Source organism: Tachypleus tridentatus, chromosome 13 (assembly GCF_004210375.1).
Source record: "Tachypleus tridentatus isolate NWPU-2018 chromosome 13, ASM421037v1, whole genome shotgun sequence".
Lineage (NCBI taxonomy): Eukaryota > Metazoa > Arthropoda > Merostomata > Xiphosura > Limulidae > Tachypleus > Tachypleus tridentatus.
In genome coordinates, this window is record NC_134837.1 from 69397002 (window position 1) to 69424864 (window position 27863).

Below are 27863 nucleotides of genomic sequence, written 5' to 3' on the forward strand. Positions count from 1 at the left end.
CAAACGCTTTTAATGTTATTTGATCAGTAATGTATGTTCCATTATTATTAATTACTTCCTGCCAACAGGGTGAATTCCCCATTGGCAGCAAAAGTGCATCCAAATAGTTTTAAAGAGAGAAAACTGTTTGGATTGACAAACTTCTAAATGCCACTTCTATAAAATTCAGTCACCTGACCTGAACTTTTGGAACCACCACGGACATTTTCTTTCGTTGAGAGACTTCACGCCATGAACATTTTGAATGTTTCGTGTAGTTTCTGCTGCACTGCCTTTAAAACCCATAAAACATTATATGCCTAATGTGCTGCTCAAACACATCCATCCTTTTAAGAGTTGGACCTGGCATGGCCAAGCGCGTAAGGCGTGCGACTCGTAATCCGAAGGTTGCGGGTTCACGCTCGCGTCGCGCCAAACATGCTCGCCCTCCCAGTCGTGGGGGCGTATAATGTGACGGTCAATCCAACTATTCGTTGGTAAAAGAGTAGCCCAAGAGTTGGCGGTGGGTGGTGATAACTAGCTGCCTTCCCTCTGGTCTTACACTGCAAAATTAGGGACGGCTAGCACAGATAGCCCTCGAGTAGCTTTGTGCAAAATTCCAAAACAAACAAACAAACAAATTTTAAGAGTTTATTTGATTAATGATCTGAAAAAGTGGACTTAGGTCAGTTTCGTTTATTTGTCTGAACATTTTTATACACGTTCTACTACATATTTTAGCCATTAAAGCCTTCTACAAAGAGAGAAATGATGATGCATTTTCTGTATTAAATTTTCGGGCATTAGTTATGGTATGACCTGTTTATTTTAATTTTTAGTTCAATAAAAGTATCTCTATGAAGTTTACATAACAATGAGAAAAAAAACAAAAAATGAGTTAAGAAACCGAAACTGTAGGGTGAAAATATTTTAGGACGCAGTATCTTAATGTTAAAATAATAATAACATCATTTCACTGACAAACATTCATTCATGGAGGATTTACACCAAATTAGAGATTACTAGTATGCCAATAAAGTACAATATTTCTTTAATATTTTTCTATATGATTATAGAAGGAAACCCTTATTCATTGGTAATATATATTTTTCTTTTTTCTGTAGGGTTTATTAAGCCTATCCATAGTATACAGTTGAGCTCAGTTTAATTTTGATGTTACTTAAATTTAATCATTTCTTTGTTGATTGTGTAATTTATTTTTAGAGTTCTACAGTTTTTAATGACGGAAAGGCCGTCTTTCATTATTCTTATTTAACAAATTATAATTTATAAATGTTAATTGGGTTCAACATAATATAACTTGTGTGCGTGTTTTTCCTATAGCAAAGCGACATTGGGCTAACTACTGTATCCACCGAAGCGATTAAACCCCTGATTTTAGCGTTTTAAATAAGTACATTTACCGCTATCCCAGTGGGGACACGATTATTAGACAGTGTGACTAGGTAAAAGTAAGGCATGGATATTAAAGTTAATTTAGATTACGATTCAAGAAGTTTATTAACTTACTAAATACGCGTATACCCTTAAAAGCAAAGGTGTAATCATACTTTTATACTGTAAAGTGTAACCAAGTGTAATATCTTAATATAGTATTAATAACCAGTGGTAAAATATATGTATAACTTACTTCTTGTTTTAACAAATATTAAAACGGAAACACTCGGATTAGAGAAAGTATATTTCAAACATTTTAAGGTGTAACTAACTTTACAATCTGAAATGTATGATTTTTGCAGTCATGCTCATTAGGCTGCAATGTTCCTACTTCAAAATAATGAATCATTTCTTTATATCATTTTCCAATTAGTTTTGCATTTAACATTTGAATGTTACAGTTGGAAGTAAAATCTCTGTCTTACGATTATTAGGATTATTATGTGTCAGTTAATTATGTGATATGTACCTGTCTTAACAAAAACTATTTAGTAATAAATAACTTTAAAATGAGTCCAAGCCAATTTATTCAGGAGAAAAAGGAAGAATATTACATTTGACCACAAGGAGTGGTTTTGAATATCAAACAACATATATTTATCTGTATGTAAAGTTAAATAAATAATTCATCTTTTAGTATATTGTTCAATCTTTGAAATACATGTAAACATTTTAAACTATAGATTGAACCAAACCACAAATTTTAACTTGAATATATGTTGATATATTTACAGTTGAGATGATTTGTGTAAATAAGCAACCCTTTTTTAAATGGACACTGTACTCATTACTAAACCTGATTCCAAGTTTGTGATAATTCAAATAAATAATTCTGTATATGTCACATTTTAAATATCTACCTTGATATTTGTCTGTTTAATCATGTGAGTCTGGTAAAAAATTTCAATGCTACTATTTTAGATTTAAAGTAAATTTTAATTATATACTTTAGTTTAAAACTATCCAAATTGTATATGAGAATAAGAACAGTATATTTGATGGATTTACCCAAACTGTATTATTTTCATTACTTTCTGATCAAAAGTTGATGAATACTCAAAGGGTAAAAATATCTGAATACTTGAGACTTTTGAAAACCTGTAGTGAAGTTCCATTCAAGAGCTAAGATAATCTTTTTCAATTTCATTTAAAAATACAATGGAATTATTAAAGATTACATTATCAGGGATATTCCTGAGTGAATACTGTTGTCAGGAATACATGTTAAATTACATTATCAGGAATATGTATTAATGAATTACATTACTGAGAATACATGTGTTAAATTATGTTATTAGGGATACATGTTAATAAATTACATTCCTGAGAATACATGTTAAATTATGTTTTTGGGGATATGTGTAAATAAATTACATTATCAAGGATGTAAGTTATTAAATTATATGTATCTGATGTTGCTTCACCTGATTATCAAACTTAATTTTTCTGTATTTAAATGAATTAATTACTTTTCACTTTAATCCACCTACATTAGTAAAAGACAATTATTGTTAATTGTTTTACTTTGGTGGTGAAAACTCTTCATTACCTTGATGCTATAGAGACTTAAACAGATCAGTTTTCTTGTTTTTAAGTACTTGTGATAAAATGGAAGACCAGGAGAAAACATCTTAAAAGTAATAGTTATATTAGTGAAGACATTCCTGTATAAGATATATTACAGATATCTGTAGGTCAGTTATATAGCATTGTATTATTTCTCAGAGTGAAAAGAGCTGTTTAGATCAATAGAAATGAAAGATAAAGACTTAAGTTTTGATATGACATTTAAAGACTTAAGCACTATAAAGGCTGAGTTTAAAAAAATTTAAGAAAGTGTTATGATGGTTAAATCTGAGGCTTAATAAATAATAATTTTACAAGATTATCTGAGGAATCAGCAAGCTAAATGTTTCTGGTTTATTTAGTTTATTCTTAATGTAATAGGATGAAAGGATCAGGGCTGTAACAAGGTCTGGAAATGAAGGATTCTTGTTACAAAGTATGGAACTCATTCCATGTGTAACATTATAGCCAAGGGACAAAAAAAATTCCAAAATGCATATTAGTTCTTTTATTATTGTTAGAAATAAACATCTGTGGTAAATATCCTCTGATAAGTTTGAAAATGTTACTTCTGAATGTTTGCACAGTTTTACAAAAACAATAATATGATCAGAGGTCATCATCAAAGAAAGGAAAATATAAATGTTAATAGGTGAGTAGCTTGGGTTCATTATGAGTTTTAAGATGACTGAGACAGGCAGAACTTCATATACGACATGTAATAAGTAGTTTTAAAGTTAAAAAAATGTTTAGCAGTGAGCTACTTTAAGCTCTGAATAAGTAAGTAGGAGTACAAGTGCTTTGTTAAGAGCTGTTTTATTCAAAGTGTTTTGCCAATGTTAATAACATTGTTTAGGTTACTCATTTTTGTTACATTGCATTAACTTTTTTCACACCATTATCTATTATGTTAGTTTCTGTAATATAAATAATTTGTTTGTTTTGTCTTGTGGTTCTATCATCACTATAAATATATGAGTGTTAGGTTTAAAGAGTGATAGTTTGTGGGGATATTGTGGAACATTTTGTTGGATATTTCTTTGAATGCAATTTCTTCTATTTTACACACTTTTCTGAGGTCACTGACAAGCAGATATGTTTGTGTCAACATTAAGACAGGCACATGTGCAAGAAAGTTGGAGTTTCTAAAGTGTTACTTAAGATGTCAGTTGAATATGTGTCTCATTAACACTTTTTAAAATAACTCTTTGCCATTATTCTGTGTAATATCTTGTTATCATTCATCAGTGTTTTTGAGTGTCTTGTACATGTGGTTTTCTAATATTGTTTTTCTTCTTTTGCAGAACTCATTCATATCAGCACAGAAAGATTCAGGAGTCCTTCATAACCAGGAGAACAGTCAGTGTGTTTATTATAGTGTATATGTGAGGAGAAAGTTGGAACCTTCAGGGTATCATCGGTAAGATATACAGGTCTATCCCCAGACATGAAAATTTAATGTTGAGTGTGTCATAATGGTACTAAACACTTACTAGTAAAATCTGTAACTCCACACAAATGAGTTCATTTAATATGTAGAAAATACAGTAGTTTTATCATATTGTAGGTACTATGTAATTAGAGAAAAATATTATACTTTATAAATGAAATGTCATAGTTATGGTACCTTCTGTACTCCTTCTTACAGATTTTCATAAAGATATTGTGAATGTAGAAATGTTTCTGACCTTGAACAACAAAGAGGTATTATTTAGCATGTACTGTTTTGTAAATTTTTGTACATAACATAAGCTTTGATGTAAAAAACTTCCCACTCTTGCATTTGTGAACATGTAATCATCATGAGTAATCACCAACAGGAGGGCAACACATTCTCCATGTATAGATTTCCATGAAAACTAGCACTTGATCAAAGGTCAAATTCTTTCTCAGCACCCCTTGGGGTGGATTCCTGTACGTAGTGAGGGGGACCTCCCAGGGAAGGTTCTATTCTTTCAGTTTACCTCCTCTGAAATCTAAACATCCACCCACGTGTTTGCCGTGCATGGCGACCCATAAAGAGGAGGAGAGGATTCTCATGGTTGAGGGGTCCAACCCTAACACACCACTTTGGCCTTGAATTCTTATAGATGAGCAGCCTTGTGGTGGCCCCCCTTGGGTCAATCGGCTGGTCCACTTGGGCTAGGGTCAACCAAGTACCAGTGTTGGAAGTTCTCAACAGGTGTTGTGGACATTGTGTCTGATGCTAGTGTTTGGGTATAGTGCTCACAAAACCGTGTCCTAAATTTTGTCCTAAATAGTTGGAAGAAAAAGATGTGCAGCATTTGAAAACAATTCATAACATTACTTATCCTGAGGCTCGAAAATTACTGTCCTCTGCTTCATCTTGGACGTATGCTGCTACACTTTGTTCCACAACTACAGTGGGAGTGCAGACAGATCTCTCTGTGCCTCCAAAACAATTGTTCTCAAACCAAAACAGTTGCTGTCTCCCTTTTTAATCCTGGGGGACTTTAATGGACATCATTCCCTCTGGGGAAGTGCTGTTATTGATAGGAGGGGTTGCTCTGTAGAGGGTATGCTCTCTGATCACAACTCTTTTCAATACTGTTTTTTTTAACTTATTTTCACGCACTTAGTCAGTCCTTTACTGCTATTGATCTCTCAGTTTGCTTCCCTTTATTATTCTCCCAATTTTCTTGGAGGGTTGACAATAATTCACAAGGCAGTGATCATTTTCCTATAATTTTGAGAGAGACTGGCTGTGGTCTATGCCACCCAACCCGAGTGCCCCGGTGGAAGCTGGATCAGGCAGACTGGCCCACTTTCACTGCTCTTGCAGAACTTCATCATGCCATCATCTGTCAGCCATCAATAGACAACTGCATGGCAGTATGGCTCTAATCATCCCTTTACACTGGTGGATCTGAAACTGGCCCTTCATCAGTCTGGCAGTACATTAGTTGGACCAGATGATGTACACTGTGACATGCTGCGCCATCTATCTCCTGCTTCTTTTGCTATTCTTTTAATTGTTTTTTAACTGGATCTGGCAGGAGAATGTTTTTCTTGATGCTTGGTGCCAGGCTAATGACCTACCTTTCTCTAAGCCTGGGAAGGATCCCAAGATTCCTTCAAACTACCGTCTAATTGCTTTGACGAGCTGTCTGTAAGACTTTAGAGAGGATGGTTAATGTTCGTCTTGTTTGGTTCTTCGAATCAAACAACATCCTCTCATCCACCCAGTGTAGGTTCCAACGACAGTACTCCACCATGGACCACCTGATTTGATTTGAAACATCGATCAGAGAAGCCTTTCTCAAACAACAACATCTTGTATCAATATTCATTGACATTGAGAAGGCTTATGACACAACATGGAGGTATGGCATTTTGCAAGACCTCCATATATACGGGTTATGTGGCCATTTACCCATTTTTATTAAAAATTTTTAATGGACAGGAAATTCCAAGTTTGTATCGGTTCGACACTTTCCCGTACTTTTCCACAGGAACTTGGAGTCTCTCAGGGCTGTGTTTTGAGTGTCACAGTTTTCAGTATAAAGATTAATGCCATCACTGAACAACCCCCTCTCACTGTTGCAAATGGGCTCTATGTCGACAACTGACATGAGATATATTGAGAGACAACTACAAACTGCCCTCGATTGTGTACTGAAGTGGACCACGGCAAACAGCTTTAATTTCTCTCTCTCTAAAACTGTTTGCATGCACTTTTGCCACCAACAGATTATTCACCCTGATCCTGAACTCCGTATTGGTGAAGTTTTGCTGCCTGTGGTCCCTGAGGCCAAGTTCTTGAGGCTTATCTTTGACTGTAAGCTGACCTTTATATCACACATTAAGCAGCTACGGGTCAAATGCACGAGAGCAGTGAACATCCTCCATGTCCTCTCTACCACCAGTTGGAGAGCGGATCGATGTTTTATGTTAAAGATATATTGTGCTCTTATTCAATCAAAACTCGACTATGGATCACTGGTCTATGGCTCTGCCAGGGCCTCAGCCTTAAAGATGCTGGACCCTATTCATCATCAAGGACTTCGGCACTGCACTGGGGCTTTCTGCACCTCCCCAGTTCAGAGCTTATACATAGAGTCTCATGAACCTTCTTTACACCTCCACCATTTGGAACTGTCTTTACTATATGCTTCGAAACTTCATTCCTTATCAAAGCCTTCCACCTGGGGTTGTGTTTTCCTTTCTCGGTGGGCCCTGCTTTTTCAGAACAGATGGTCTGCCATTGCTCCTTTTGGCCTTTATATCCAAATGCAGTTGGATGCATTGGGTTTGTCCTCGGTTAACATTGCAGTATCCACTGGTCAGCCAGTCATCTGAGAAAAACAGATACTCCCGATTGGTAGTACTGTCTTTTATTTACTTAACATTTTTTTGAACAATCTTTCCATTCCTATTTAAATGGATGGTTTAAAATCAGGTGATTCTGTGGGCTCTGCCATGGTTTGTTGTGATTTGGTGGTTGCATGGAGAATCCCCCTCTACAGCTTCTGTGTTCACTGCTGAACTTTATGCCATTTCTCGTGCCCTAGATTACACAGAAGCTAAGCAGAACTCCAACTGCATTATTTATACTGACTCATTTAGTTTTCTTCTAGCCCTGGAATTGCTTCATGTTGGTTCACACTCTGTTCTCGCTGATATTCAAAACCGACTGCCACATTTCTCTTTAAAACCTTCTTCTATCCAGTTTTTCTGGAAACCAGGCCATGCTGGTATTCATGGGAATGAGGTTACTGACACTGCAGGTAAATCTATCTGCTCTGGCACTATCACCATTGTGTCTGTACCATACATGGACTATGGTCGTGTATTCAAGGCTCGGCTCCCTGCCAGCTGGCAGTCGACTTGGAGTGAGCAATGCGAAAACAAGCTTTTCCAAATAAAAGCTACATTGGACTTTGGTCATCTTGCTTCCGTAAGGATTGGAAGGAGGAAGTTGTTCTAACTAGACTACGCATTGGTCACAGTTTTTTAACGTGTTTTCTTTTATCTGGAACTGATGAACCAGTGTGTAGTCTGTGTAACGCTTAGGTCACAATAAGCCACATTTTCCTTTCTTACTGTCGTTACGACTCTCAATGACGGCACCATTTGAAACATGTTCTGTCCCAAGGTTTGTCCATAATGTTAGACAGTGTTATTGGTGATGGTGACACTGTCCACCTTGATAAAGTTTTTAGTTTTTTAAAAGCCATTAATATTTTAATGCCATTTAAGTTTTTTAATTTATACATTAAACCTTTTTTAATGTGGTTCCCTTTTAAGAATCATAGTCTCTCTAGTTCAATTTGAAATTAGAAAATGGCCATAACATTAAATAACTCGACACCAGGACTGGAAAGGCCAACTTCAGGTGACTTACGCTGCTGTTTGAATTATCCATTTGAACTACCCATTAGTCATCCTGGTGAATTATTATTAAAATTTTGCTATACATCTTTTAAAACTTTTATTACTTTACTTTTTGAAAATGGTCATAATGACACATAACTCGGAACCAGGACTGGAAAGGCCAACTTCAGGTGACTGACGATGGTGGTTGTACTTACCTGTTAGTCTTCCTGGCAGGTTATGATCATTACCATTATGCTACAGAAATTCCTTTACAACTTCTTTTACTGTAGTTTCTCTCTTAACATTGTAGACTAGATGTAAACATTGGTTTTATGCTATTTATGTTTTTAAACTCTGTTTTGTTTTACCTTCATTTCCTTTTATGAATTTTACTACATTTACTTTACTTTTACCAGATGTTTGGTGCAGATAGCCTAGCTGCTTTGTGCCATAAACCACTAAATTAACCAACCAACATTTCTCAACACTGCTTGTCTTCAGACTTATTTTTCATCACATTTAGAGGAAGCATTGCTCTTGTTGTTTTGACCTTTCATAATTATTTGTTGGATATGTTTTAATTCTCTTTTCCCTTTGTTTTTATCTAACATAAGTGTTTCACCAATTCTTTTTAAAGGCATAATTAAGCCTAAGCACTGTTGCTGTACCGAGCTGATGTTTTTGTAATAAATATAACAAAAAAAAGTCTATGCATCTTACAAGATTAATTCATTGTAATATCAGTTTCCTGGGTTAACTTGACTATGCATTTGTGTTGTTATGTTTTAATTAATTCCCAATATTTTTAACATTCCTTCATAGGAGTCATTCAATATTGTTATGACAACTGATATAACTTCCTTGTGCATCCTGTGGCTTGTTGCATTCTGATCTTGGATCCAGGATTTCCAACCCGCAGTTTCTATTACTTCAGTTGAGCCTGTCTCATCTTGCATTCCCCACTTTTATTTTTCTGCTTACATTTGTTTATTGTTTTCTCTTCCTGACCTGAATCAGGTAGACCAACTTTTGCCATTCAGTACTTGTATTCCACAATTGCTTTTTTTTGGTAAGCTGAAAACTCCAGTTGATTTGTTGATATGTACATCATCACAGTTTGCCAATGATGTAGCCATATGGAGCAGATAACAGGATCCCCTGATTGCTGTAAACAAAGCCTATTGTTTGCTTAAGCAAAGCACTTCATGGTGTAATAAATTAAGTATAGCTCTTGACCCTAGAAAAAATTGATTATTTTCAATAGATGGTTCAGAAGTAAAAGACTATCCAAAGTAACACTTAATTTCAATATGACACCTTACTTCCTCTCACATAATAGCTTTTCTCAATTTGTGCTGCCCTTTATATGCACAATATTCACATGCCTCGAGGCTCTCGCCTAATTTTACATTGTATTATTGTATTGTACTTTATTTGTTCTATTGCTTCATATTGTTCTGAAGGTTTCCTATCATTATCACCTCACCTGGGACAGTTTGCAAGTGCCTGTTTTTCACTGTAATCTCAGTGTTCTTTCATATGGTCCCAGTTATTTTGGTTTCTTTATTTCTAAGGTGTACTGTGTCAGGTTGTATTACTTCACATTCTCAATCTTCTCTTCAGGAACCTTGTCTTTAACCCTTTCTTTGTGATTTTCTCTTTATTTTTTCTTGGAGGGGGCATTCCTTATATATTAGTTTATTGAACTGATACAATTACTCTTTGATTTCTTGCCTTTGGAACCAGGGCCCTACAAGGCTTCTCATTCTATACAACACTGTGGGAGTACCCTCCTCTCCTGTTTCTTCTTGTTGTTGTTACTCCGTTTGAGAGTTAGCCATCACAGGTATTCTGTTGTTGGAGATGTGAACAACCTTTACACATTATTGTGTTATTATTTACACCATAGGAATGTTTCATCTCTCCGGTCATCATCTTTCTCCTGTTAGGGATATGAACCACCTTTACACATTCACCCTGACACAATATTCTGATTAATATTCTGTTGGCATACATCAACTCTAAGACCATCAGTCATGACACAATAATTAATGTTCCATTAACATACATTGACTCTAGGATCATGAACCATCTTACAATATTAATGTTCTGTTAACCCTTTTGTGACAGGTCATGGTTCAAAGGTCATCTCATTGTGTTTGTTTGTTGATGCATATTCGAAATTTTATTGAACTATTATTTTATAAATTTATTTCAGTAAGTTTGAAATCAGATTGTAGATTATAATTCAAACTTTAATAATGTATTTGAGTTAATTTCTTTATTTAAAAGTAAATATTAAAAGAACACATCCAAATATAGATTTTAATGAGTTGTGTTATGTTTAAAATTAGATGTTAGTGATGTCAAAATACTAAGTCTATAGTTTCATACAAATTAGGAACTCAAATTACTTATATTATTAAGCTGGAATATGAAATAACAATCTCATATCTTTTTATTTTGCTGAGATATGGTTTATGTACTGAATCAAACACAGTGACCTCATTCAACTCTTTTTAATTTTTTGAAACAGTCCCTTATATATTCTTACTAAAGTATATGATGTGAATAACCAATCAACATCTTAGAATATCTTTAGAGTGGTTTTCTCAGTCATTTTAATCTTTAAAAAGTCTACCATGTTCTTTCAGTCCAAGATTTCAATGAAATAAGTTATATCTTTAATCTGCTTGATGTTTTATATTTTTTAAAATCTAAATAAATCTTAGTTACTAAACTTAATAAATTATAGTGGAATACTGTGGTATCAGTGTAGATATTTATAATTTTCTGGTTATTCAACTGTATGGATATTAAACCTAAAAATAATTTTGTTTGGTATCTTTAACATGTGAAATTTTAAAAGGCTTAGCAACTTATGTCTAGCCATAACAGAGTACAAAGGTCGAAGTGAGAAGAGATATCTGTTTGCTTTACTTCTTGATTTATTATTCTATATTTTAAGAAAAATTAGTTTAATCATTTATTTCTATATACAATAATCTATATACAAATATATAATGTATAATAATGTGACTGAATATTACAAAATACTTGTCTACTAAAACACAACCAAGACAAAGAAGACAAAATGATAGTTTTATATTACTGGATACATGGCTTGAATCATGTGTGCCATGTCAATGGAAGTTATGTAATGTTAGGTAGTCATGACTGGAAGACCAATATAATAAATATATATGTTCATGTATGATGTTATGAGACTTAAGCTACTTTGACTAAACATTTGTATTTTCATGTTATAGTATGTAGTCATTCTAGCATGAAAAAAGCATAATTTATATTTATTTCCTAATTTTTTATGATGGATACATTATTGGTCAAGTGACTGACCCTTCATAATTAGTGTATGGAAAATAACATAAAATAAACAAATGTTTGAAATGTATTTAGGAAGTTTTAGAGATTATGTTAATTATACTCGAGATTTTTGGGATGAAGAATAGTTTTTTAATCATTACATAAAATCACTTTTTACTCATGCTAATAATGAAACAGACTATTTTCACAAATAAATCTTTAGTAAAAATATTTCATTAAAAAATCTAATTTTATGTATTTGAAATACTTGTAATTTTTACTAAAAGTCTACCAGATTTTGTGTACCTGCTGTATCAAAAGTTATAGTGAAAATGCTTAACATGTGGAAATGTGTAGATTAACTTGTGAATATTGTAATGAACCCAAAGCAAAAGGGTTAAAATGTGTGTTTTTTTTGCTGCAACATAGTCTATATGTATCTTTCATATTATTTTGTATTTAACAAAAGAAAAACCAACAACACCAGGTGCATGCCTTGTCAAGAATGAGTCTGTGTTCATGTGCTAGTGCTCATGGAGATTACATGAGGAATGTTTGATCTTCTGCTGGTGGAGAGCTATAGTCTAGTGATGATTACATGATAGACAGGTTAAATAAATATTGAAATGTGTAGGGGTGTGAACTTTATTTATGACTTGTGGCATTCACAGGAAGTTATTTAATATTACATGTAAAATGGTGCAGAAAGGTATTTATTGGAAATAGATTTTCAAACTTCACTCAGATGGACAATTATAACTTATATTTTAATATAAAACAGTCAACAGTAAACATTAAAATGTTACAATTTAATAAAAAAGAGAACATGTATTAACAAACTTGTTAGTTCAAAGTTTAATGAATTTATTTTTCAGTACTAGTTATATAAAGTTCTTGAAAGTAACTGTTATAAGAAGTTATAGGCAGTTGAATCAATACATGATATCCTAAGCACATATGAAACCAAATTGTTAATTCTGAAGCTTGATATTGTACTAAGGCTGGTTTTATAGATATATATTAAGTGTATGATCCTTTATACTCCTGAACCATGTGTCTCAATCTCTGTTACTATTCTATCTTGTATAATAGTTTGATGAATGCTTTATTTTCAAACTTAATATTCTTATGGCATTGAGGATTACTGTGTAACTACTCTCCTTTAATTATATACTTTTTTGTAAAGAATGGGTTAATAAATCATTGCATGTATGAACTTCAAATTTAATTTTCTTTTGGTCTTTAAGAATTTTTATTTAAGCTATAAATATATACATTCCTTTTCTTTACAGAAATTTGGTGAAGATATCTGGTTGTCCCTGTTGTAACTCAGTGAATAAATCATTGCATATCTAATTCTCAAATTAAAGTTTTTTTTTATAGTATTTGGTAATTTTTATTAAAATATATGCATTCCTTTTCTCTACAGAAATTTGGTGACAGAACTACATTGGAACAATACAGATCTTGACAAAGATAATCTTCTGGGTAGAACACATTTTCTTGTAGTAGAGACATTTCCATCAAGTGTGTATGTGGATCCTTATCAGCTTGGGTTTCTTCAGGAGTCTGGATTTCCTGAGGTTTGTTACAAGCAGTGCAGGCCTTCAGAACTAATGAAAGTTTACTTTGTGTAATTTATTTAAATAGATGAGTTTTGTTCAGTATAAAACTATATTGTTAATTTTTGTAGTGCTTCATACAATGATCATACTTCTGTTTCATTGATGTTTGTCTTCTACTAATCTAAAAACATGCAGAAAAAACAAATATTTATTTTGAAATCAGTCAGTATAAATAATTATCTTTTTCAAAAGAACTTCTTCAACAGTAAATTCAAAGCATAACCAGTAAGAATAAATTACCCTTGACATTAATGAGTCTTTACTTTGTATGTTAGTCCTTTTACAAATGAATCTTTACTTTGTATGTTACTCTTTTCACAAATGAATCTGTACTTTTTATAATAGTTGTTTCATAAATAAATCTTTACTTTGTATGTTAATTGTTTCACCAATGAGTCTACTTAATGTTAGTCCTTTCAGAAATGAATCTTTACTTTGTAAGTTAGTCCTATCACAAATTAATCTTTACTTTATATGTTAGTCCTTTCAGAAACGAGTCTTTACTTTGTATGTTAGTCCTTTTGTGAATGCATCTATACTTTGTATGTTAGTCCTTTCACAAATGAGTCTTTAAACAGTATGTTAGTCCTTTTGTGAATGCATCTATACTTTGTATGTTAGTCCTTTCACAAATGAGCCTTTACTTTGTATGTTAGTCCTTTGTGAATGCATCTATACTTTGTATGGTAGTCCTTTCACAAACAAGTCTTTACTTCGCATGTTAGTCCCTTCGTGAATGCATCTATACTTTGTATGTTAGTGCTTTCACAAATGAGTTTTTACTTTGTATGTTAGTCCTTTCACAAATGAATCTTTACTTTGTATGTTAGTCCTTTCACAAATGAATCTTTACTTTGTATGTTAGTCCTTTCGCGAATGATTCTTTACTTTGTATGTTAGTCCTTTCACAAATGAATCTACTTTTTATGTTAGTTGTTTCATAAATAAATCTTTACTTTGTAAGTTAATTGTTTCACAAATGAGTCTACTTTGTATGTTAGTACTTTCACAAATGAATCTTTACTTTGTATGTTAGTCCTTTCATAAATTAATCTTTACTTTGTATGTTAGTCCTTTCTCAAATGAATCTTTACTTTGTATGTTAGTCCTTTCTCAAATGAATCTTTACTTTGCATATTAGTGCTTTCACAAATGAATCTATACTTTGTGTTAATCCTTTCACAAATGAATCTTTACTTTTTATACTAGTTGTTTCATAAATAAAACTTTACTTTGTATGTTAATTGTTTCACAGATGCATCTCTACTTTGTATGTTAGTCCTTTCGTGAATGCATCTTTACTTTGTATGTTAGTCCTTTCACAAATGAATCTTTACTTTTTGTACTAGTTGTTTCATAAATAAATCTTTACTTTGTATGTTAATTGTTTCACAGATGAGTCTACTTTGTATGTTAGTCCTTTCACAAATGCGTTTTTGCTTTGTATGTTAGTTCTTTCTAAAATGAATCTTTACTTGGTATGTTTGTCCCTTCATAAATTAATCTTTACTTTGCATGTTAGTGCTTTCACAAATTAATCTTTACTTTGTATGTTAGTCCTTTCACAAATGAATCTTTACTTTGTATGTTAGTCCTTTTACAAATTAATCTTTACTTTGTATGTTAGTCCTTTCACAAATGAATCTTTACTTTTTGTACTAGTTGTTTCATAAATAAATCTTTACTTTGTATGTTAGTCCTTTCACAAATGTGTTTTTGCTTTGTATGTTAGTCCTTTCACAAATGTGTTTTTGCTTTGTATGTTAGTCCTTTATAAAATGAATCTTTACTTGGTATGTTAGTCCCTTCATAAATTAATCTTTACTTTTTGTACTAGTTGTTTCATAAATAAATCTTTACTTTGTATGTCAGTCCTTTCACAAATGTGTTTTTGCTTTGTATGTTAGTCCTTTCTAAAATGAATCTTTACTTGGTATGTTAGTCCCTTCATAAATTAATCTTTACTTTGCATGTTAGTGCTTTCACAAATTAATCTTTACTTGGTATATTAGTCCCTTCATAAATTAATCTTTACTTTGCATGTTAGTGCTTTCACAAATTAATCTTTACTTTGTACGTTAGTCCTTTCACAAATGAATGTTTACTTTGTATGTTAGTCCTTTCACAAATGAGTCTTTACTTTGTATCTTAGTCCTTTCACAAATGAGTCTTTACTTTGTATCTTAGTCCTTTCACAAATGAGTCTTTACTTTGTATCTTAGTCCTTTCACAAATGAGTCTTTACTTTATATGTTAGTCCTTTCACAAATGAGTCTTTACTTTATATGTTAGCCCTTTCACAAATGAATCTTTACTTTTTTGTACTAGTTGTTTCATAAATAAATCTTTAGTTTGTATGTTAATTGTTTCACAAATGAGTCTACTTTGTATGCTAGTCCTTTCACAAATGAGTATTTACTTTGTATGTTAGTCCTTTAAAATTAATCTCCCTTTTGCAGCCTTTTCCTTCCAATTTAATTTTTAAAATAGATATTGCATATTTATAGGTTTAGTATTAAACTATAAAATTTATGTATTCTAAAAGTGAGATATTTGTTAAAAACAGCAAAAAGTTGAATCTGATTAATTAATATATTTGGTTTTAAGTACTTTTCTTGTAACAACCTATTACAGCTATAACTGTCCTAGAAAAGAAATTATAAATGTATTTTATAGTTTGATCTCTAGTGACTCAGTAGTTTTTCTCACTTGTAAGTGTTACATACTATGAGTTTCTTTCATGTAGTCTCACTTTTATTGACATTTAATTTGAAATTTTTATAATCACAGGAAAAAAAGACACATTGTAACAAGTAGCTTTTTAATCAGTTAAATAAATAATTAGATCTAAAAAGTGTCTAATTGTTTCATTTTGATGAAAAAGAAAAGACTTACTATAGCATGTATGTAACCTTTTATTAATGTGAAGACAGCTTTCTCTCATAAATGTCTGACAGTTTCTTGTTAGTCAGAAAGGAACAATTTACTGAACTATTAATCTAATTGTATTGTGTTAATCAGAGTAAGGAACAATTATTGGACCCTTCTAACAGTTTGGAAAGGGAGTGTTCATTGGATTATTAATATAACTGGTTCTTGTTCATCAGAGGAAGTGATAACTTACTGCAACATTTAATATAAGATTTTATTATAAGTTAAGCTAAAATGGTTCACTAGCCACTTCAGTAGATTGTTGATAAATCAAGAAGGAGTTGAATTATTGATGACCTCTGTAAAATTGTTCTCTTCTGATTAGGAAATGAAACAAGTAAGTGGAAAGATTATAATTGTTTAAATTGGAATAGTCTAATAACTGTTGTAGCAGGCATTTTTTTCTATTTTAGGTGCTTGTGAGTTCAGCTGTTGATGTAGAGAAACCAGCAAGGACTTCTCCTGAACTGACAGTGTATGAATTTATGCCTTTGATAAAAGATACCACAAAGCTTCAGATTCCTGTTCACTTTAGGTACCAGAGCCCACACGACTGTGAGACTCGAGGATATTTTGTTAGTGTCACACTTCATCTTCCTCAAGCATTCATCAGGTGGAAGAAGTCTGGTATGCTTAGCAAAGTGACATTCTTTATTTCATCCATTTTGAATATTCATCAAAGCTAGAATCTCATATAAGTGTCGAAATAGGTTATGAATTTATACTTTGAGTACTGTGGATAATTACTACTGTTACCAAGTGAATATTTGGGTAACAAATGTAATCATGTTTTATTGAAGAAATAATTATGCAAAGAATAATTCAGTAGCAGTTAATTTTAGATTTCCTTAGTTTTCCCTTAAAGAAATATAACCTTTTTATATTAATATTTTTTTTGGAAAGTTAGAAAAAGCTATTAGTTCATGTGCATTGCTGTGTAAGTTCCTGCACACTTTGTTACCATTGTTTTAGTTGTCTTATCTTTCTTAACTTTCTTCAGTAGTGCCACATTTTAAACCTTGTAACTAGTAGTTTTATTTTGTCTTTAGTTTGGTTTTCTTTTACTAAAATATGTACTTTTGAGACTCTTACTAATTTTATTTTCATTTTTTAACTTTACCTTCTTTTCAAGGTTTTTGCATTATGACCTTTTCACTTTTACTAAACAGCTCACAGACTTTTTTTTTTTCACCTTGCCCTCATTCTTTCATTTTGTCCCAGTTAATTTAGTTTCTTTGTTTTTGGGATGTACTTCATTAAGTTGTCTTCCTACCTGACATTCACTTACCTAATTTTCTCTCCTGGTCTTCTGTCTTGTGATGCTGTTTTTTTTCTGTGGTTTCTTGCCTTTGGATCATGCTAGGTTTCTTATTATCTACATTCTTGTGGACTTCTTTTTCTCTTTCCTGCCCTCTCATTAACATTAAAGGTTCTTCCTTTGTTAGGACTAGCCATTTTAGGTGTTTGGGTGGATTTTTTTATGATGCCACATTTTGTCCTGTGGGAGCTCTGTTCTCCCACTTTATATACCCTTTGCTTCCATGTAATCTGGTTATCTTTGTACAACAGTTTTCAGCTCTGTTTCTTTAAGGTTAAAACATTCTCTACCTTTACTGGTCATCTTTGTATAACAGTCTTCAACACTGCTTCTTTCAGGTTTAAGCATCCTCGACCTTTACTAGTCATCTCTGTTTAAAAGTTTTCAGTTCTATTTCCTTGAGGTTAAAACATCTTTGTGTACTTATCAGCTTTGTTTTTGTGAATAATTTGAACACTATGTATCATTATATGATATGTTTGAACATGTGCCTTATAAGGCACTGAAAAGTGTTCTTGGTTTATACAGAGTGTAAAGATTTGGGCAAGAAAGTAAAAAATGGTTTTATAGTTGTCCATATAACCTACTGTATAGTATAAACTAAAAATGGACATCATCCGTAAAAATAGACACTTGAGATAAGCTCATATGAAAGTATTATCACTACAGTATGTGTAGTTTAAATTTATGCATCATATTTTGATGAAGATTTCCTATCATGGAAATATTTCAAATCATGTTGAAAGTATAAATACTTGAGAGATATTTACAATGGAGATTATAAACAGTTTCAGTTAAATGTTATTTATTCTACCTGTCTTTTTGATTTGTGCCTTTATCAAGGGTCTCTGAATGCTGCAAGTGACAAAACAGATTCAAATGATAGTAAGCGAAAACAATATATTAGAGTGATTCTTGGTGAACCACACTAAAAATATAGTTGAACATGTTAGAGGTTCTTGTCAAAAAATAATTATTAAAAATAATAAGTAATAAAACCATTTTCTTATAAGGTTTTTGCACAATGTGAATGTTAAACTAGATCTTATAATTGTTTGATGAAAACAAATAGTTTTTGCTGTCATTTATTGGAATCCTGTGTGTGAAAATTGTGGCACGTCTTAGTAATGTGATTATATAGATAGCAGCTGTTGGACAACAATAGCTTTTGATGTTTTATCATGGCTTGCATCATACTGGCCATGGTGTTGCAGATTTTTTTCAATTCTATTAAATTGACCAATAATGAAACTTCATTTCTTAGCTAGTGGATGATGTGTATTAGTGTATACTGATGGATTTAACACATGGTTTGTAATAACTGTGGTAATAAGTTTACTATTTTCAATAGTGATTATGACATCAAGAAAGGATATAGACTTCTGGACATTATCAATGTTGGCTTTAAGTAATGGAGTTCATGATTCCATATACGGTAAATGTCATCAGTGTATCTGTACCACTTAGCTAGTTCAAGATCAGTTTAAACATTCCACTGAGTAAGAGCTAATAATTCAAAGAAATGCATAACAATAGAGGCTAAAACAACAGCAGTAATGTGTTCCATAGCAATACCTGTGGTTTATTATTTACAGTTGAATTCGTGGTGGCAAGAAACCTGCTTGAAGTAAAAATGCATTTCAAGACAGCTCGTATGGGTATTAAAAGTTTTATTAAAATAGAGTATAGAACAACGTTTCAACCTTCTTATGTCATCCTCAGGTTAATCTGAAGATGACCTGAGAAGGTCAAATCATTGTTCTCTATTTTAATAAAGGTTTTAATACCCATACCAGCTGTCTTGAGATATGTGAGAGCAGAATTGCATTGAAAGTAACTGTTGTTGAGAGTAAATATGAGAGCATTTTCACAAGTTTTGTAGGGATATCATTGATGGTAGAAAGTGTAGCTGATCTAATAAGTTTTACAACCTAGCTCATACTTTCTTTTATGGGAATGAAAGGGTATAGATATGACATCATGAGTAAATCGGCCAGTGTTTTAACTTCTCTGTAAACATCTCTCATAATGTGTTGATAAAGTCATTGATGGTACTTAGATGTGAAGGGATATTGTTGATGAGAAGAAAAAGTAGCTTTATGAGTTGCTAAGACAAAGATGTCTTTGGAGGGTTACATATGGAGACTATAATCTGGTCAGCAGTGCTTTTAGTATGCACCATTCCATTACATAGTTGTAGTTTTGAGTTTTTTTCCAACATTATCAATATAATTTGTTTACTAGCCTGTGATGTTCACAGACCCTAGATAAAGTTATAATCCAGAAGTTGGGTAGAATAAATAAACATGTATCTGAAGTTTGTTATCATCAGTGAAAAACGTTTTCATCCTTTAGTCAGCACTGAAAGTATTAAAACATGTTAAGATATCTATGAAATATGATAATCTCTTCATCCCTATATTTTTACTTCTATTATAATTTTATCTGTATTTCCTGAAGACGTTTACATTCTGCATTTTATAAATTCATAGGAATAAACAGTTTTTAAACATTGATTTTATGGTATGAATCAGTGGTTATGGTGTTCTTTATTATGAATAGACAGTTTTTAAACATTGACTTTATGGTATGAATCAGTGGTTATGGTGTTCTTTATTATGAATAGACAGTTTTTAAACATTGACTTGATGGTATGAATCAGTGGTTATGGTGTTCTTTATTACAAATAGACAGTTTTTAAACATTGGCTTGATGGTATGAATCAGTGGTTATGGTGTTCTTTGTGAGGAATAGACAGTTTTTAAACATTAACTTGATGGTATGAATTAGTGGTTATGATGTTCTATGTTAGGAATACACAGTTTATTTTTTGAATTGGTTTAGCCATCTAAATTACTGTTTAAATACTTTCTGTTTACCTTGAAAGCTATTCCAAAAGATATTATGTATAACTGAGTTGGTACAGAGTATTTGTGGCATATGAACTTTTTGGATATTAAAATTATAAAGGAAATTGTTTTTACGTATTTTGATTTTTGTAATGCTAACTAGAACATAGTAGACTTAATTATGAATAAACAGAACAACTGTGACTACCAGAATATGTTACAGACTGTTTTTGTGCTCTATGTTTCAGTTTTATATTTTTATTAAGAATATACAGCTTGTTTAATTACTGAAATTTGAAACTGTGTCCTACAGATGAAAGTGTGAAGTAGAAACATTGAAAAAATAAGATAAGTTGTTTGCATCTTGGAAGTTCACAGTTGTATTTATTTTTAATGTAAAACTCACTTACTCCATAATTACTGGTGTGAGTTGGTTATTACTTATTATAAAGTTACTTGAACCAAACCAGAAATTGTGTCAATTAAGTTTCTCATGTACATTTCTTTTTCATATTTTTTCAGTTGATAGAAGTCCATGTGTGGGACGAATAGATGCTCCATGTGATAGTAAAAATACATCATTGTGCCATTGGTATCCACTGCTGATCGTTCCTGTGAGCTAAAACATTTTTTATTTTAATTATTTACATTTTTACTGCATTCCTTTAACTCTGTGTCTCTTGGTGGTTTGTTTGTGATGAAATTATTTGATAATTTAATGAATCTTGACAGTATATAGTGTTTGCTACTTTGTAAGTTTTGATAACAATGCAGAGAATATGAATTCATTTGTAGTTCTGCTGCTGTTTTGTTACATTTAGTATTGTCCAGTGATTTTCATTTCAACATTTATAATTGGTCTCGAAGATTCACTTTCCTTTAACTGGTTCATGTTCAAACCTTCAACTTGATTCCTGTTTGGACTCTAATAATTAGTATGTGGACAAAAAATACTGCACTGTCTTAACTGCATTGAAGCTAGTAGTATAGTTCTTGATGTCACCATGAATACTGAATTCTCTGTTTAAATATCAATTCATGTTATTATTTTCAAAATATCTGCTTAATAGTTTGTCACTTTATCTTTTTAATGCATTGTTCTAATCTCAGTTTTCAATTCCTCAATTAATAAATGTTAACTTTCTTCCTTTTTTGCTTGCTGAAATAATTATTTGTGATTTTAATGTGATATAAATTTCACATGACAACCATAACCATATGGTTCTTTGAAGTCTACATTATATTTTCTGCCACACTGAGAGGGCCTGATTTGACATTTTACTGCAGTTGAATAACATGGGAAGATGAAATCAAGGTTTTTATTGTAAATGCCTATATAGTTTTTTAAGATGGAGAAAAATTTAACCACATAAACTTCCCAAAATTAATAATTAGTAAAGCTACACAAACTTAAATAATGAATAAAAACTCTATTTCTCCCAGGACTTTCTCAGATATTAAGTTATTGTAATTGAAGGTGTAGTGTCACTTCATGTCTGTGGTCATTGCTTTTAAAAATGTATTGCCATTCCATATCTTAATTCATGGTTCCTCAAGATGTAGGGTCACATTGTATTTAAAGTGATGGTTCTTAAATGTGTTATGCCACTTCGTCTTTGAAATCATGGTTCTTGGAGGTGTTGTATTGCTTCATGTTATCTGAAATTGTGGTTCTTGAAGGTGTTGTGTTGCTTCATGGTTCTTGGAGGTGTTGTATTGCTTCATGTTCTCTGAAAATTGTGGTTCTTGAAGGTGTTATGTTACTTCATGTTATCTGATATCATGGTTCTTGGAGGTGTTATGTCACTTCATATTGTTTGAAGCTATGGTTTTTGAAAATGTTAGAGGTGGACAAGTATTCCTATTATTTGTTTTCTTATCATTTCTGCCTTGTCATGACAGTTTATTGAAATGTGAAAACCTCTAATAAGATCTCCAAACTTTGGATGAAAAACTTTGAATGGATTGTTTATAAACTAAATGACTTTGTTATTTCCGATTGTGAACTGGTGGTTTATTATGATGCTATATCAGTCTATTGGTACAATATCTTTTGGTCTCTGAATTTGTGAAATTGAAATAAAACAAGGTGTAAATTTAAATTACAAAACTTCATAAATTTTAAACAAGTTGTGTGAAAGTTTCTAACTTTGTTTAATGAGGAATTCTCTCTGTAAATATGGTTGTGGAAAAAAATATTACACCACCCATTGTTTTTCATGTATTTTTTATGATGTTGTGCACTATGGAAGTATTGTAAAATAATTATGGACATTTTCTGGTGTAAACTAATTCACGCTTCAGTCATTAAAACACTATCATGCCTCTTTATTAACAAACCAACCACGATAAACATATTACAGCAAATAATCAATAAATACTTGGCAAACATGAAATGTTTTCTGAGTAAAAAAAATACAAATATACTAAAATGTTCTGAGTAAAAAAACTTAGATTCAAAGTTAAACTCTACTTATGTGATTGTCTGAAATGGGGCACAGTGTCTGTTTCTTATTTTAATATTAGGTTGTATCTCCTCTGGCTTTGATAAATTCTTGAAATTACCATGGTGTAGAGTGCATGAAGGACTGTATTTTGGCAGAAGGAGTTTATGATACAACATGCAAATAAGGGCTTCCTACAGTTTTTGATAGGGTTAAGATGGAAGTTGTTGCCTGACCAGTATAGTGTCTTGATCTTTTCTTTTCAAAGATATTCCTTCACTTGATGCATTGAAACAATACTGAAGATATCTTTTTAATACAACTAGCATGAAATTCCCTCTTTATTTCATTTCTAGTGCATAGAGTACATGAACATTACCAACCTTTCTAGCCCTGTGACACAGAATAGGGTCATTCTGGAATGGGCACTGGTCAGTTCCACCAAAAAGTAGCCATGAATTATTGGCTTTAACCAGGAGTTGAGGATCTTGTTGGCATTGACAATGCCTTACATAAAATGTAGGTGGTTCAACATTCTGCCAATGGATGTATACCCATACCACCTTACTCTGCAGGCACTTCACAGTTACATTCGAACACCCTGCATGAAACTCTACTACACATGAGCATCATGCAGAATGCTTCCCATCACACCCCTGTAGTTTGAACTTGGAACAGTCTGAAAATATCACTTCGTTCTTCAGTGCTTCAATCCATTCAACATGTTCTTTGGTCCAGTTGAACTTCATCTTTTTAGTGTGTGTGTGTGGGAGGGGTATTTCTTGGCCATCTTGCTGGGAGACCAGTGATGTAGGTGAGACTGGAAATTGTTGCATTGACAATGAACCCTGGTGTTTTGTGCCATGTTGTTTTGAAGCCTGTGGGTCACAGTCAAATATTCTAGAAATTTATGAATTTCAGAACACTATTTAGGGAACCTTTCTTCCTACTCCTTCCATTCTGCTGTTCTACACAGCCAATTTCTCTATATCTCTGCACCAGATGGCTTAAGTATAATGGTTAAATTTAATTTTTTGAACAATTTCCATTGTTAAAAGTTCCTCTTTGCCCAAAGAAATAGTGACTACTCTTTCCGTAGAATTAACATGCCACCCTTGGCCATCGTAGCATCGTAAGTTATCTTCTAGACTAACTCAGTAAGAACTATATATATAAATCTGCTGATGTAATAATTAGACAGTATTGCATTCTTCACAGGAACATATTTGCACCTACCTGTATTAGGACATAAAAACAGACAATGATTCTGAGGAAAAGTGTCAGTAGATCAGATGATGTAATAATTTTTGCACCACTTTAATTACAGGCACTACTGCAGCATTTCTGTCCTCTGATTAACTGCCATGCTGATTATTAAACTCAGGTTCAAACTATCTTGACTTATAGCATACTTCATCAAGACAGTAATTTTTGTAATTATATTCATCTGAATATTGAAGATTGGAGCACATGTTTTACAATTTCTGGTCCTCTTCATTAGGTGCTGTATATATATAGAGCTTATTGTGAAGGTTTAATATAACTCCTAAATTTAGACCTGTGATAAATTTCATGATTTAATATTGTGAAAAAGTAAACGTGTATCGGAAACTGACTTGTTAAACATGTTTTTACTGTTTAGATCTAACAACTGAAGAATTACAATGTTTTAAAAAGTTAATAGATGAAATCACTTCAGTTTTAAAGCAGTTAAGTTTTATATGAAGTACATTTTTGTAAGTTAGGTGTAACTGTATACAAATAGCATAAAATTTAACTACTTGAGCAGTAGAGGAAATATCACATTTGCCTTGTAATTGTACAACATAACTGAATTAACCTTATAATTACAGTCATGTGAAAAATTAGGACATACTATGAAAGCCTGTGTATTTTTGTAACATTTTTGGATATATAGATATTTAATCTCAATTTCAACAAAACTGAGAGATAAAAGGAATATAACTAAACAATTAAAACTGAAGAAAAGACTTTTCAAGATCTTCTGTAAATGTAATTCTACAAAAATGCATATTTTAACTGAGGAAAAGTTAGGACACCCCCACATTTATTCCCACTTAAAATGGCTCAACTCATACACAGGTGTATCACACCAGGTGCACATGATTAGAAAATCATTACTCAGCATTTTGAATGAGGCTTGCCCTATTTAAACCTCAGACATTTAGTTTGGTGTGCTCCTGACTGTTGAAGTGAGAGTGAGCACCATGGTGAGAGCAAACAAGCTGTCTGAGGCCTTCAGAAAGAAAATTGTAGCAGCTTATGAGTCTGGTAAGAGGTTTAAAAAGATCCCAAAAGATTTTGAAATCAGCCATTCCACTGTCCTGAAAATAGTCAACAAGTGGAGGTCTTTCAAAACAACTGCCAACATGCCCAGGTTTGGTCATCCAAGCAAGTTCACCCCAAGAGCAGGCCGCAAGATGCTAAAAGAGGTTTCCAAACACCCTAACATGTCATCACGGGACCTACAGCATGCTCTGGCTACTGTTGATGTGAAAGTGCATGCCTCTACAATCAGAAAGAGACTGTACAAGTTTAACTTGCATGGGAGGTGTGCAAGGAGGAAACCTTTGCTCTCTAAGAGAAACATCAAGGCCAGACTGAAGTTTGCCAGAGAGGATGTAGACAAAGACCGGGATTTCTGGAATAATGTTCTTTGGACAGATGAGTCCAAAATTGAATTATTTTGACACCAGAACAGAAGATATGTTTGGCATAAACCAAATACAGCATTCCAGGAAAAGAACCTCATACCAACTGTGAAGTATGGAGGTGGAAGAGTCATGGTTTGGGGCTGCTTTGCTACAGCAGGACCTGGACAGCTCACAATCATAGAATCCACCATGAATTCTACTGTGTATCAGAGGGTGCTTGAGGAACATGTGAGTCCATCTGTAAGGAAATTAAAGCTGAAGCAGAACTGGACCCTGCAACACGACAATGACCCAAAACATAACAGTAAATCTACCAAGGACTGGCTGAAAGCTAAGAAATGGAGTGTCCTGGAATGGCCAAGTCAAAGCCCAGATCTTAATCCCATTGAGATTCTGTGGGGTGACTTGAAACAGGCTGCACATGCAAGAAACCCCTCAAACATCTCACAGCTGAAAGAATTCTGCAATGAGGACTGGGGCAAACTGTCTTCAGACCAATGTCAGAGACTGGTAAATGGCTACAAGAAGCGTCTCACTGCAGTTATTTCAGCCAAAGGGGGTAACACTAGCTATTAGGGGGTAGGGTGTCCTAACTTTTTCCTCAGTTAGAATATGCATTTTTGTAAAATTACATTTACAGAAGATCTTGAAAATTCTTTTCTTCAGTTTTAATTGTTTAGTTATATTCCTATAATCTCTCAGTATTGTTGAAATTGAGATTAAATATCTATATATCCAAAAATGTTACAAAAATACACAGGCTTTCATAGGGTGTCCTAACTTTTTCACATGACTGTATATGTAACAGGACAATATAAACCATATAACTATTTATAGAAGGATAACATAAATGTATAATAATGTGTAATAGGACAACATAAACCTTTGAACCATGTATAACAGAACAACATAAGCTATGTAACCATGTGTTACAGAACAATATTAACCATATATAACTATGTACAACAGAAACACAGACTTTATAACCATATTTTATGGGTTAACTAGAACTTTGGTAAAAATAATTACTTTATGAAACTTTGTCTTCTACACCTTGATATTCACTGCTACTTAATACTTTTCACTTATACAAAGTTGTATAAGATATGTGCTGATTTAATATATAATTGTTTGAAATTTTTGTTTATTAAATGATATATATTTTCAGGATGGAGAAGAGTGCACTGTTGAAGTTCCAGTTGGCTGCACTCAAGACAAACCTTCAGTGTTAGTTGTTACTACAATAGTCACTGTGATAGCTGTTTTATGGATAGTGTACAGTGTAATGGCTGCAAATAAGTCACATAAGAAAGATAATTAGCTTTCAAAACTGTAATTTTACACAGCATACAGAAATGGAGAACAAAGATATTCATGTTTCAGTGAATGTAATTGAAACCATAGTATGTGATTTTAAAAATTAAAGGTTTTAGAAGTGATTCATGATTTGGTGTTATAGGTTATCATGTTCAGTGAAGTTTCGGACATGATTCATGTTCGAGTGTTATAGGTTTTGGAAGCAATTCATGTTTTGGTGTTAGGTTTTGGAAATGAAAATCGTGTTCATTGCTATAGGTTTTGGAAATGATTCATATTTCAGTGTTATAGATTTTGGAAGAGAAATACATGTTTCAATGTTGTTATCACAATTCTACTATGTACTTGGATGTTTTGGACTGTTTTTATTTCTAAAATAAATGTAATCCTAATATTTCTTATTTGCTTTATTTTACTGTTTAAATAATGAGACAAGGGATTTAATTAAGTGTGGTGCTACCTGTAGCAGTATAAAGTATTTCAGATTCTGTGGTCGGTTTTATGTATTTAGTATTAAGCAAGTTATCTTTTTGTCTGTTACAATATTCAGTTAAAAGAATGGATAGAAAATATTTGCTGAAGTCACTCACTCATTCTGTTAAAGGCTAAGGATGTCCAACAATAATTAGTATAATTAATTGCAACACCTATGGATTTTTGGTTAAATATTATTAGTGTTACTATGTGTTGTTAGAGACCACGTAAAAAAAAAAACAACTACTGGTCCTCAAGTAATTTAGTTCTTAAACACTTTAGAAAACCCTATAAAAAAAGGGGGGTTTAGTGTAGTAATTCTAGGATTAATAGAAATATTTGGGTAGAATGTGTCTCCATCTTTTGGTCAATTCTTTGTTTTAAAATATTTATTAATTTATTTTGTGTATTTTTAAGGATTAGCATTTTAAAATATTTGTAATACGTTTCATAGTTCTATTCACCATTTCACTATGAAATCGTTAGTTTTTATAGCAGGTTTATTTTTTCTCGGTGTCAATATTTATGCAATAAAGATTTCACTATACAGAAAGGCTGCACGTTAG

The 27863-nt window shown here is 32.4% G+C and overlaps 1 protein-coding gene across 2 annotated transcripts; it reads left to right on the forward strand.

Annotated features, from left to right (window-relative positions):
• Nucleotides 1-886: 886 nt before the first annotated feature.
• Nucleotides 887-27217, forward strand: PIG-X (Phosphatidylinositol glycan anchor biosynthesis class X). Of its 2 annotated transcripts, XM_076475790.1 has the most exons (7): nt 887-1075; nt 4308-4423; nt 13094-13247; nt 16634-16847; nt 18890-18973; nt 20910-21001; nt 26675-27217. In XM_076475790.1, exons 1-7 carry the CDS (start codon nt 1007-1009, stop codon nt 26825-26827), a joined length of 882 nt encoding a protein of 293 aa, XP_076331905.1. In that variant the 5' UTR covers nt 887-1006; the 3' UTR covers nt 26828-27217. The 2 variants fall into 2 exon arrangements, with proteins under 2 accessions (XP_076331905.1, XP_076331906.1); XM_076475791.1 differs by lacking the exon at nt 18890-18973 and having other exon boundaries at nt 893-1075.
• Nucleotides 27218-27863: the final 646 nt, after the last annotated feature.

What these genes read in the sequence shown, in the direction of transcription:
- PIG-X (XM_076475790.1), top strand. Translation starts at nt 1,007, where the DNA reads ATGCCAATAAAGTACAATATTTCTTTAATATTTTTCTATATGATTATA. An exon ending in AAGGAAACCCTTATTCATTG is followed by an intron (nt 1,076 to 4,307) that starts GTAATATATATT and finishes CTTCTTTTGCAG; the next exon opens with AACTCATTCATATCAGCACA. An exon ending in GAACCTTCAGGGTATCATCG is followed by an intron (nt 4,424 to 13,093) that starts GTAAGATATACA and finishes TTTTCTCTACAG; the next exon opens with AAATTTGGTGACAGAACTAC.